Consider the following 12997-nt stretch of genomic DNA (forward strand, 5'->3'; position numbering starts at 1 on the left):
TACATATAGCAATATATACATATTGCTCTATTTATACATAATATTGAGTACTCCTATACGAGCATGAGATTTTGTACTTAAAAATAATATCGCTTGAAATAACAATATACTCGCTCCAACAGTTGAGCACTCTATTCAAGTCATCAAAAAAAAAAGAAGAAAATGTAACTTAAATACTCAATCAAAAATATTTCAATACTATCTGAAAAAAACTACAGAATACAATTACTAAAGAAATTAAAATTGCTGATAAAAAGAGTGAGATGAAAAACAATTTTGTATAACAACAAAGATCGGAATTAACACCAACAATTAACACACATTAATGCCGGCACCAAGTTAAAGAAATGATGACTTTTGAAAATGCCTAATTGGATCTAGTTAAGAATGTCTAGTTCCGAAAAAAGGGAAGCACTTTCCAGACAAAGCTAAATGAAAAATAAAAAGCGATTTGTTTAATGTTATCATGATTGCTTTCGACAGCGCAACATAACAAGGTTGATTTTCGATTGTATCGACACGAAGGTCTATCTGTATTTAAAGACACTAGTGGTCCTCAAATCGGAAATAATCAAAAAGCACTTCGTCTAAATCTTCAAAGACCACGGCCTGCTTATTTCCATCGAATGCAATATGAAAAGTGTCAACTATCTTGATGTTACTTTAAACCTCGATGACAACTCACTCCTTACAGAAAACTGGAGAATGTCCTAAACTATATTCACGCTGAATGCAACAATCCATCAAACATTTTAAAGCAAATTTCTCACTCCATTGAGCTACTTTTGTCGGCCACTCTATCTAGCGAATGCATTTTTATCAATTCTACCCATATGTATAAGGAAGCTTTAGAAAATCTGTTTATAACCAAGATCTTAAATATATTTAATCCTTCTTTTAGCAAAAATGTTAGCACCAATATAGGAATACGGTTTTTTAAACCTGTTCGACCAACACTTTCTGTTAAACCACAACCTCCGCAAAATATTTAATAGAAGTTCCATTAAAATGAGCTACAGTTGCATGCCAAGTATGAAAGATATCATAAATTCATACAACCACCATATTTTGCAAAAAAAAACAAACCCAATATCAGAGAAAAAACTTATAACTGTATAAATTAAAACAAAGTGTCCTTTACATCAGTAATGTTTTACAAGAAAATTGTATGCCAAGCTCCAACAACCCAGAAACAAAAGAAAAAACCTATTACCTTCAAATTAAGATACGCCAATCACTTAAAATCTTTTAATATTGAAAAGCATAAAAACGATACTTAATATCTAAATATGTATGGAAAGTAAAAGAAAACTTTCCACCTGTTGTTAAATGGAGAATTACAAAGTATTTCAAATTGTACAACCCAATCACAAAAAGTTGCATGCTTATGCCTGCTGTAAAATTACATGATAACGTATCAATAAGGAAACTTATTGAATAAAAAAACGAATGGTTTCCAAATGCAGACACAAAAACAAATTTCTTCTTTCACAACTTGACACTGGTGACTAGGCCTAGACTTTTTCTTTTGACGTCAGAGCACACGTCACAGTAGTTTTGTAATTTTCTAGCGGTTTTATTATTTTATACACATAAATATACATTTATATACAAATATATACATATATATAGATATATATATACATATACATATACATACACATACATACATACATACATACATACATACATACATACATACATACATACATACATACATACATACATACATACATACATACATACATACATACATACATGTTAATTGGGAATTTGTTATTTTCTAGTTCAATGTTAAAAACAATATAGAACTTATATGTCGAGCCCATCAGTTGGTAATGGAAGGCTTTAAGTGGCATTTTAATGAAACAGTGCTCACTGTATGGTCTGCCCCAAACTATTGTTACAGGTAGTTTTTAAATGGCTTAAATTATCATTTTATATTTTGTTAATTTTTGAATGAAATATTTTTTTAATATAAATTGCTGTAACTGTTTTTACTAATTTCTAGATGTGGTAATGTGGCTGCAATACTTGAACTTGATGAGCATTTAAAAAAAGATTTTACAATATTTGAGGCCGCCCCTCAGGTTCGTCGACTTATTTTACTTAATTTGATTCAAAGCCATGTGATAAGCACAAAGTAAATAATCGATTGATTCTGAAACTTATTTTAAAATTGATTTTTTTTTAATCAAAAATAGAAGAAAGTCACTTAAATGTTCAAATTATATTGTTTAATTAGGAATCACGCGAGATGCCAGCAAAAAGACCGCAGGCTGACTATTTTCTATGAATAATATATTGTAAAATATTACTGAAAAACTCACCCATTCAAGTTTCTATTAAACAGTTTTTTCAGAAGGTTAAAGGGCAATGTAGTTTTAAAATACGAATCGATGCTTTTGTAAATGTTGTTTGTTAAAAGTACAATTAAAAGATTAGTAGTTCTTTCTGCTACATTACTGCTAACTAACTGCGATGCTAATTAACTAACTGCTAATTTAATAGAATCTTGTTAAGTGGATCAGAGTATTTAGAGTGGTTATGATACTACAAACTGAGTCATTAGAGAGTTAGCAACCCCTTAAAACTCTGTTTGTTACACAAGAAAACAACACTTATGAAAATAATTAAGCTTATGTTAAATGAATGTTTCTCAAATAAAGTCTCACTTAAAAAAATACGGCAGGTTTTTTTTAAATCAGCTAGGAGCAAAAAACGTATAATTTCAACGCTCGCTGCATAAATACCTCAACCACAGTGTTTGCTGCATCAGTGTCACTCACACGCTCATAAGCACTGCTAAGCTAAAGATATTTGCTTTCCTTAGCTCGCTTGATATCAGTACTACTATGCTCCCAATGCCAGCTCGATCTCATCCCTTACCGCACAGTGGTTAGCCGAAGCCAAATCAGCGAATTCAGTTCGTTAAAAAAATTTAAAAATTCTGACTAATGGTCTAAATATGTTCAATACGGGTTATCAAATAGTAAAAGCAATTTTTTTTTTTTTTTTTTTATATTTAATTTTCAATACAGTTTTTTTAAAGAATGGTTCACCAGCATTTTTGCTATACAACGATTTCGTTAGTTATGCCCTAAAAATAAAAAATTGATGATAGTATCATCACAAAGACAAAATTTTGGTTGAATATAAACAATTATGATTTAATTTAAATGTTTATAAAGGTATTTCAAGTTCTAGATCAGTGTGATAAGCTTTTAAAGTGCATCACAGATACCTACTTAAATGACAGCTAGTTTTAACATATTCTGTGCTTTTTTTCTCTTCTCCATCTCCTCTTATAAAAATACAATATTTATAACCTATATAGTGTATATTAAGGCAAAACCATACTTTTTGCGTTTTTTGAAAAAAATTAACTTTGTTTAATGGTTAGTCAGCAGTATCGGCTGAAGTAAATTATAACAGATCTAAAGTTAGTTATTAGCAATTTTTAAAATAAAACTTATATTTCCATATAAAACTTATATTTTTCTGTCCGCTCGATGTCAGCGGTAAAAAAATGTCTTCTGCATTAGAACTCTCATTTCAAAGCCAAGCACCAACAGTAAAAAAATTGTTGTAAAATGCCATAAAAATGCGTACAACGCATTTTTATCGCATTTTTACGCCAAATCACGCAAAGTTGAAGTAGAGAAGAATTTTTATTTTTGCTTTTTTACAGCAGAAAGCGTAATGAAGTTTAAATTTATTTAGAAATAAAGGTGAAATTGCGCAAATAGGCGTGGAGGATTCTAGATTTACGCATTTTTGCGCACTTTTACGGTACTGCGTTAACGCCAATTCTTAATTCCCACCACTCAAAGCGCTTAGATTTTCTAGTGATATTGCTATCAGTCAAAATAGTTGACTTATTCCTTTAATGCAATTAATGTAAATGATAATACTGATGATGTATCGAAGATAGTTTAGGGTGCCTGGTTTTTTACTATTCTTCACACACGCCAGAAAAGCTCCTTTCGGAAGTCAAATATACTAAAACATTAGATCAACAACATTTATTGCAGCGAAAGGTTTTTTTAGTAAAAAATATTAGACAATAAAAGTACACTTGAAGACAAAGTGATGTTGGGGAGTTATTCGCACTTAATGACTCCTTCCCCCTCCTAGTTACTCCTCAATCTATATATATATATATATATATATATATATATATATATATATATATATATATATATATATATATATTAGGGTGATGACTTTTATACAACCTCGTTTCCCTGTATCATAATTTGATGAGCTTTCATTTAAGATTAAATAAAATATTACATTCAAGGCGATTTGATAAAAAAAGCCTCACGCACATAATGATTTTAAGAATTTTATTTATTAGCTTTTTGGGCAAATTTTTGAAGTCACTGTAAGCAGATACAAAATTGAACACAAGCTGTAGTCACATGCGTTACCAAATTATATAGGATCATCAAACGCACAAGGAAATCAAATATTCACGATAATGTCATTAGAGAGGATCAATCTCAGTGGGAGGTTGTCCTTGTTGAGGCAGAAGTCGTGCAATTCTTGCATAACTTTGATGGCACGCTCGTAGCACTGGTTGCTTCGGGCAATGTTGATTGGAGAATCATCTGTTTTCCAGTGGGTTTTCAAGCAATTGAGAGCCTTTGGGTAGTCACTCAGAGCTTCAGTTAGTCTTCAACGCGGAACAATTGACTGCTGAACCAATGCTCAGCCCATGAGTAAGAAATAAATGAACAGATTTTACGCAACCTGATCCAGGTTTCTGGCATCAGAATAAACGCAAGAAGGGCTAAAATGGCACGAGAGCTCCAGCGTGCATTGCTGATGTTTGGGATCTGTTTGAAATTCACGAAGGAGATCTCATTCCTCTCAGTTAAGTGACGGAAGACACGAGTGAGGTGGTAGAGAAACTTCATGACATCTCTCCAGCCGCCTGTTTCCTTAATCTCAGTTTTACCGTTGCTGAAGGCTGCTTTCAATTTATTGTAATTGCTCATCAAATCCTGCACAAAGAAATACTCGATATTTGGTGATTTAGTCGACCCATGGAGCTCATCGTCCATGACAACGCGAAGAACGCGGTTTAGCACATGGTGCTGGCAACTGATGAACTTGGGTTTGGGGTGACCTTTCTCTTCGAACATTTGCTGCAGCCGAACAACAACGCCTGTCTTCTTGCCGGTATTCACGTTTGTTGTGTAGGCAACAATCATCACAACTGATCCCCACTGATTGAACTCCTCTAACACATCCAGGAGTCCTTCTGCGATTGTTTGAGCTTTCCCATCTTTCAATTTTAGTGCAGTCAACTTAATTTCTTTAGATTCATTCTTGAGGACCACGACCTGATATTCAAAGCCCTCAATGTGTTTGCCGTCAAAGTGTATGCTCCACTTCTCCAGATAAAGCGTGCTCACCAAGAATTTCTTCACCTGAGCAGCTCTCATGTAGATAGCCTTGTTGATTGCTGATTAACATGGGGTTGGGATTTCAATGCACTCACCAGAAAGCTGGCGGCACACCACTGCTGCTCCGTGGGACGACAGCTTTGAGCATGTAACAAGACGTCTTGCAATACCTGTTGGGTTATGCTTCCTTTTGCTCATTGAAAATTCTACACATTTCTCTTCTACATAAATTATTGCACAAGTCGGTTTCAAGACTTATGTTATATACAGTATATATATATATATATATATATATATATATATATATATATATATATATATATATATATATATATATATATATATATATAAAGCTATTATAACAACTGTTATTTATGTAGGCATTTTAGCATTTTATGCTAATTGTATATACTGTATAATACAATTACATAAAAAGCTAAAATGCCTATAGAAATAACAGTTCAAAGTGGTTTGTGCGTGACCTTTTTCAATATTTTAATGGAATAAACGTCATTTTAGTCATTAATAGGCACAAGTTCATTCATTCGTGCTACAGGAAGTAATGTTTAAGAAAAAAAATCAAAAAGTCATCACCCTAATATATATATTATATTTGGTGAATAAACCATGAATATATTTATAAATACGGAATTACAACAAGTTACAAGTTATAAAATGACTTAATAACATTAATCAAATCAGCTTTCTTTTGAGAGGAACTTCTTATTTTATTTTTTTGACAAAATGTCTTCATGTCAGAAACAGTCAATTTACTTAAGTTTCCTTTACGAGCAACTTCTTCAAAATTAACTTCAATTGCATCATACTTCGCTTTTTTCGAAACTGACTCAGATTTTGAAGCATTGCCTCTTTTTTTGGTGTTATAATCTTCTGGGAAAACGAGTTCCTGAAGTAAAAAATCTTTATGATTAAGATTAAACAAACTCTGTATAAAATCCAAAAATTTATAACAAAAGATTCTTAAACTTTTCTCTTACACACAGACAAATTTCAAATAAACTATTGTAAAATAAATTTATCAAAATTCGTTGTAATTTTTATTTTATCATGAAATAGCAGTTGCTTATTGATAATTCAAAAAAAAAAATTGTTGGTAAATAGAATACTGTAATAGACACTCTTTTGCTTTAATAACTTTAGGAGATCATAATAAAATGATCATCAAAATAATCAAAAAGAGAAAATTTAAAATTTTTTAAACTTTAAAAATAAAAATTTAAATGAACTAGTATTAAATTAACTTTAACTTTACAATTTGCTTAAAACAATTTCAGTAAAATAAATATTTTTTAATCACCTTAAACTCTTTTATCTCTTTTGAAGCATTTTTCTCAATATAAACCTTGTTTGGCAAAGTGCAGTCGTTAAAATCATCAACCTCTTCTCGATCTAAAGCAAATGCCTCTAAGCACCTGTAAAACTTTTGAATCGATGGATTTTCATACATGCCTACTGAATAATCAATTCTCAACTTTTCAATCAACTTTTTCGCTTTATCAACTTGCTCATCACTGGATCTAGGTCCATTTTCTAGTTTTAGCTTTCTTATATCATCACTAAAAGGTAAATATACTACATGAAAACCAGGTGATTTTAATTGTATCCGATTTTTATCCAAAACTTCAGCCTGAGGTATCAGAACAACAAAGCGTGGCCATGCAGAAGCACTAGAAACTAGGATACATATTGGTGTTACCTTTTTTAATAAACATCTCTTGAGAAGTACCCCGAAGATGTTTGAACTTCCCAAATAACTACTTTCATCTGGGTAAATAAAGTTTGATGGCTTAATATGATAAAAATCTTTCAAAAGGTGAACATCTTTAAAACCTATTAAATGAAAACCAGGCTCAAAAAAAGCTTTCATCTTATCTACTTCTTCTTTTTCAAAAATAATTTTTGCCCCTCCAAAAGTTTGGTAGTACTTAATATCAGTAGGTAACAATTCTTGACCTGTATCATGACAAACATATTTTGTCACACACTGAACTTCTTCATTTGTCCGCCTATCAACTTTTAAGTTGCTTCCTTTTGTGATCGCTCTATTTAAAGTGTACAATGAAATACCAAATTTTATATCATCAGTTAACATAAATGGCAGTCGAGTTATTGCACGCTTATGATGCTCTTTCACTCTAACACGAGTAAGAAGTTCCTCAAACTTTTCAGATGGATCAGATAAAGTACTGTAATCTTCAGTATTCATGAGGTCTTTATAAAACTTTTCTACATCAAAATGATGATTTTCTAAAAAAAATATTTGTAAATGCAATTTATTAAAAGTTGGACTTATTGCAAAATAAAAAAATTTACCTTGGAAATACAAAATTTTATAAAATTTACAATAGTATTGTAACAATGTTTTTTAAAAAAGATATAGGTGTATGGTGGAGAGTAGTCACAGGATACTCAAGGTGTACAGGTTCGATAAATGGGAAAGTACAGGCAATATTGCCTGTTAAATGCTCAAAAAACTAACATAGTTTATACAAGTACTTGTATATGCCTGTACAATTTTAGTATATAAGTATTATTTGTATAAAAAAGCAACTACCCTTAAAAGACTGTTACTTTTACCCAATACCTTTAGGATACCCATATATGCACATTAAAATACTATATAAAATGATAAGATATTTCAGTTATTATTCAAATTAAATACCTTTATACACACATATATACAAGTATACAATTGTTTTATCAGAATTAGCCAGTGGGTGAATGAGCAAAAAATAAATAAAAAACTTCAATTAGAGCTGAACTCTGAAAATTCCTCAATTTATACTCATTATGGCTATTTCTCAATTCTGAACAGATAACTTCATAATCTTATTAAAAATTGAGAGTTTCTGGCTGCAAGGAGTAATAGGAGGAGAAGAGAAGAGTCTCAGACAGAAGTTCTACCTCCCCTTGGGATTACAAAGTTCTTTCTGAGGGACTTTATTAAATAGAAAAAGTTCACTCTGAGGTTCTATTAAATCTTAAACCTCAAATCTAAACTTTTTTTAACAGGTTTATGGGAGTATAATTAAAATGCACTTAAAATCTATCAAAAACATATATAGGCAAATTAAAAATTGGACGGGCAAAGCCATGTAATGTTTGTTGTACAGGCATTAACACTTGACGCATGTACGTAAACATCAAGTATCCTATGGCTAGTGGAGAATAAAACTTTAAATTATCTAAAAATTGTATCAAAAATTTTTTCTAAACATAAAAAGCATAAATTAAACTAATTGAGTTTTTTTTAGATAGGTACAAGCTAATTAGTCAACAAAAATCTAAAAGCAATTTTTAAAATTTTAAAAACTACTTAAAGATTTTTGGTAAGATAAGTTCAAATTTATTTAAGATATACCTTTTCTTAAATGCATAAGTTGCAAGTCAATACCAAGGTCAAAAAGATCTCTCCCCTTTTTTAAGGCTTGGTTTTTTAAATTCAAATCTGCAAAATGAGGATCATCAGTAGTTGTAAATAAAAGAATGCGTTTATTTCCCAATTTGTATGAACTTTTAGCAAACATATTTGAGCAAGCCCTAAATTCATAAGTTCAAAAAACAATTACATAACTATAATAAAAAATCTCTTTTGATGAATTTTTCATTATCATTAAAATCCTAGAAGCTAAAAAGTTTAATTAACTTTTTATATTTTACATTTTGTCTGTCACTTTTTTTAATTTGTTGTAAGTTTCAAAGCTTTATCTACTTTATTACTTCGCAATTTTATTATTCTTTTCCTACCGGTGTTAAGGAATTAAATTTTCTAAATTTTTATTACAATAATTTAACATAAACATATAGACTTAACTTTACAAAATTTCAATCCAACTATAGAGCTTGCTATATTGCAACTAATTTTAAATTTATTTAGTTTTTGCTGATTTTTATTCAACTTTAAAATATTGTTCATATTTACTAAATCTATACTGTACATTCAACTTTTTTTAACGCAAAAGAATTTTAAGTAGAAAAAAAAACATTTAAGATATTCAATTTAAAAACAAGATGTTAAGTTTATCAAAACTGGGAAGAAAAAAAAAGATTCAAACTGAAAAAATAAGAACATCACAAAATCAATTTTTATATAATCTTATGTAATGGATAAGCTAAAAAGTTTTAAATTTTTTTAGAGAAATTTTTCTCGGAAACTAGCACACTCAAGCTTTTGCCTTACAGGTCTCCAGAGGAAAAAGAAAGTTTGTAATTTAGCTTGTTAGGCAAAAACCCTAAATGCCTGGAGCTTTTAAATAAAAATGCTTATTGAGCTCATAAAAATGCTCATTGAGCTCATAAAATCCTCATGCTGCAAGATTAATATTTTGCAATTTCTATGAATAAAATCAAAGTTTATATTGGCATAGTTTTTAAATCGATATCTGATTAGTTTATAAAGAAACTGAAATAGAATTTTCAACGATTAAAGGCATTGAAAATGCTAATCATAGAAAAGTGCACAAAAGAAAGTTTTTACCATAGAAATTTAATTAGATGTTTGTAAAATAATTTTAAGTTGTATTTATTTTTTTTCTGAATTTTTATTCTACAATATTTTAATTTTTTTTTTTCCTAAGTTTTTCAGCTTTACTAAATATTTTTGTAAAAAAAAAACTAGTCTCAATCCTATACATCAGCTTTATTGAAATCTTTAGTTCATTATTTATACCTAAGATTCAGTACCTTAAAAACATTATAATAATGTTAAATTAATGATGAAATTCATTTTATGTATGACTGTTTTGAAGTATAGAATTACATACCATAAAACATCTGACATTGAATATGCATCTGAATGACCTAAATCTTTAATAAATTTGTTCATAGGTTCTTCTGTCAATAATTGTTCAACTTTTAGTATGCAATTAGCTTCAGGTATATCCAGTTCTTGAAATTCATAGACACTGGTAAAATCACTTGCATTTTTTTTTTTGTTAGTACCAAAAAAGATAACACCAATAAGATCTTTATCACTACTAATTATCTTGCTAAGAAGAACATTATGAAAGCACTTTAAGCATATTTGAAATGGTGTAACTGCATCAATTGGATTTTCAAACATTGACTTAGTGGCATCAATAAGAAATATTAATGAATCTCTTCCATAATCAACTGAAGATATTGGATTACTATCAGAATTCTCTTCATCAGAACTTTCATCAAGAAAACTTCCTGAGTCTCCCCAAAATGTCATGACTATAAAATAAATATACACTTTTAAGAACTGCATGCTGCATCAATTACAAATCCATCACAAACTTTTTGAATAAAAAGCTTTAACACAAACTTTATTATTTTACTTTTTAAATATATACATAAACATACATGTAAAAAAAAATAGCAATAGATATCAATCTTTATAAGATTGATACCTGTTGGTAAACTTTTACAGAACTTTTTAAAAGACTGCATTTTACAGGACTGTAAATAATGACCAAAATAAATTAACAAAATTTATTTTATAAAGTTAACAGAATTGTATAAATACCAGCAGTAGACACAATACCTCAGAATTTAATGCTTCAAACTAGAGTATATTAAAAAGTTTAAATAAAGCTTTTTCAAAACAAGTAACTTCTTAAATCAATATCAATCTTATTTAAAAAGTAAGAATAACCAACACACACACACACACACACACACACATATGCCTTTAACCCGTCATTTTGATGCATTTTTATAATGCAAAGTTGTCACTAGAAAAAAGATGGGAACATGTAAATAATAGCTGCTAAAGTTTATTAATTGTATAATTGGAAATCAATAAGCATTAACAAATTGCTAGTTTCTTAAGAAGAAATTGTTAGTTTCACACTTTAGAATAAAAACTATTAAATATCATTTGCTTTACTTTCCACGAAAACTCAAGAATAGATTGTTTCACGATGAATGCTTTTTTAATAACCAAATTATCTTTAGCCCTCAAATATTGTCATTTGGTGTGCAAACTCTATTTTAACAAGTTTCTCTTCAGAGAATGATTCTTTATATTGTATTTCTATTTTGATATTTCCCAAACCCTTAAAGGTGAAGGTTGTGTGAGCATTCTGATGAAATTTGCCTATTTAGGATTGCAAAGAGTGAAAAAGGCTGCTCTATTTGGGGAAAAAAATTAATGCTAGGAGTTTACCCCCAGCAAATGATTTTTTAAATCATAAAACATAACATAAAATAATTTTTTACATCAGAGAAAAAAAGTACACTGCTCATAATGTTACACAAAATGAGATTTCTTGAAATTATGCTTGAATTCAAATCTGTTTTTCTTGACAACCTGTAGCTCATCTTGCAGGTTGTCCTAATTGTCGAACCGTCTGATAAAATCTGAGGTAAATCTGATGTTTCCTTCAGCCTTAACATTTATCATTTAAAGGTTTTTGATGTATCCTTTGTGTTATGAGCCCGCAACAAGATACAATATTAAATATTAGGCTTTAATCGAATATATAAAGTCACTACAATAACGACAACAAAGTAAGTTAAAAACGCAAGGAATAACATAATTAATAAATACGGTTCGCTGAAGCGTTAAACCATAAAGAAAGGGAAATGACGTCTTTAGATCAGAGCTTTTAATATACGACACTTTGAATCCTAGACATCTTTCATTCTGAGCAATCCTCCATCCTTCCTGTCCTTGATATCTTCATTGCTAGATTCAAGAATTGAGAATAGTAGATATGAGCTTTAAGCAAAAAAATCGTTCTTGTTGATGAGGGACCCAACATTAGTAGTAAGCCCTCTCTGTAGTATACAGGGTGCGGCATCAAATCGCTGACAAATTTTTGTCAAGGTTTCGCGATGTAAATAAAAAACTTCCGAAGTTTGTTTTTGTTGGTTAAATTTCAATCAACATCTAAGATTTGAATGTGAATAAAAAAATACTTTAGTTAAAAGCTTTGCAATAGAAACCAAAAGAACTGAATTTTTAAATTTGATTCTCGCGGGTTTAAAGTCACTAAAGTCATCAATTATCCGTGCTTGGAACTAAGCATCTATTTCATCGAAATATCGAAACTAACCGATATTTTTTACGATAATGGGTTTCGATATGAATTGGTATGATCCGCTATGTTTCGATATGATTCCGATAAAATATCGTTTGGGTTTTAATATGCATGATATCATTATCGCTTTTAGAGATAAATATCGCATAGTCTATCGTTAAAAAATTTATAACGATATTTTTTGAGTTTCGATATAATGTAACATATATATATATATATATATATATATATATATATATATATATATATATATATATATATATATATATATATATATATATATATATATCCCTGTGTTAAAGCCGACGTCGGGCCGAGCTCGGCTGTCGACATCGGACCGCCGTCGTTTTTGTCCGTATGGATCGATGTCGGCCCGACATCGGCTAGCCGCCAAAATATCGCGATGCATAGGCTGGCCGATATTGAGCCGACGCGATACCGCTTATATTATACTTATGTAATAATATTTTATATTGCTAAATTTAGTAATATAAAATATTATTACTTAAATATGAATATTTCCAAATTGTTTTTTATAATAGGTAATATGTTAAT

At 29.8% G+C, this 12997-nt stretch overlaps 2 protein-coding genes across 3 annotated transcripts in view; one reads left to right on the forward strand and one right to left on the reverse strand.

Annotated features, from left to right (window-relative positions):
* Positions 1-2441, forward strand: part of LOC149885983 (serine/threonine-protein phosphatase 4 catalytic subunit) — a 28671-nt gene extending 26230 nt beyond the window's left edge. Inside the window, exons 11-13 of the mRNA XM_090093028.1 lie at positions 1788-1909; positions 2012-2090; positions 2246-2441. Of these exons, the coding sequence (XP_089949154.1) occupies positions 1788-1909; positions 2012-2090; positions 2246-2296 (252 nt within the window). The 3' untranslated portion in view covers positions 2297-2441. The remainder of the gene's footprint in view (positions 1-1787; positions 1910-2011; positions 2091-2245) is intronic.
* Positions 2442-6001: 3560 nt separating this feature from the next.
* LOC145184576 (DNA repair protein Ku70-like) lies at positions 6002-12208 on the reverse strand. 2 transcript variants are annotated; one of them, XR_016454362.1, is made up of 5 exons: positions 10199-12208; positions 8797-8975; positions 7132-7682; positions 6733-6991; positions 6002-6321 (listed from the first exon to the last, which is right to left on the reverse strand). XR_016454362.1 is itself a non-coding variant. In XM_090093680.1 (4 exons), the coding sequence occupies exons 1-4, from the start codon at positions 10663-10665 to the stop codon at positions 6076-6078; spliced, it is 1842 nt and encodes a 613-aa protein (XP_089949806.1). In that variant the 5' UTR covers positions 10666-12208; the 3' UTR covers positions 6002-6075. The 2 variants fall into 2 exon arrangements, 1 of the variants encoding a protein (XP_089949806.1); XM_090093680.1 differs by having other exon boundaries at positions 6733-7682.
* Positions 12209-12997: the final 789 nt, after the last annotated feature.

The sequence above is a fragment of the Hydra viridissima genome, unplaced genomic scaffold (genome assembly GCF_058129835.1).
Source record: "Hydra viridissima isolate aposymbiotic clone 2 unplaced genomic scaffold, HvirCarnegie_v1 scaffold_7, whole genome shotgun sequence".
In the NCBI taxonomy this organism is placed as follows: domain Eukaryota; kingdom Metazoa; phylum Cnidaria; class Hydrozoa; order Anthoathecata; family Hydridae; genus Hydra; species Hydra viridissima.

Excerpts from the sequence above, each read along its gene's own strand:
- LOC145184576 (XM_090093680.1), bottom strand. The coding sequence starts at position 10,665 with ATGCAGTTCTTAAAAGTGTATATTTATTTTATAGTCATGACATTTTGG. Across the intron at positions 8,976-10,198 it reads TCAATGTCAGATGTTTTATG|GGCTTGCTCAAATATGTTTG; the intron begins GTATGTAATTCT and ends TTATGAATTTAG. Across the intron at positions 7,683-8,796 it reads ACTTATGCATTTAAGAAAAG|AAAATCATCATTTTGATGTA; the intron begins GTATATCTTAAA and ends TATTTTTTTTAG.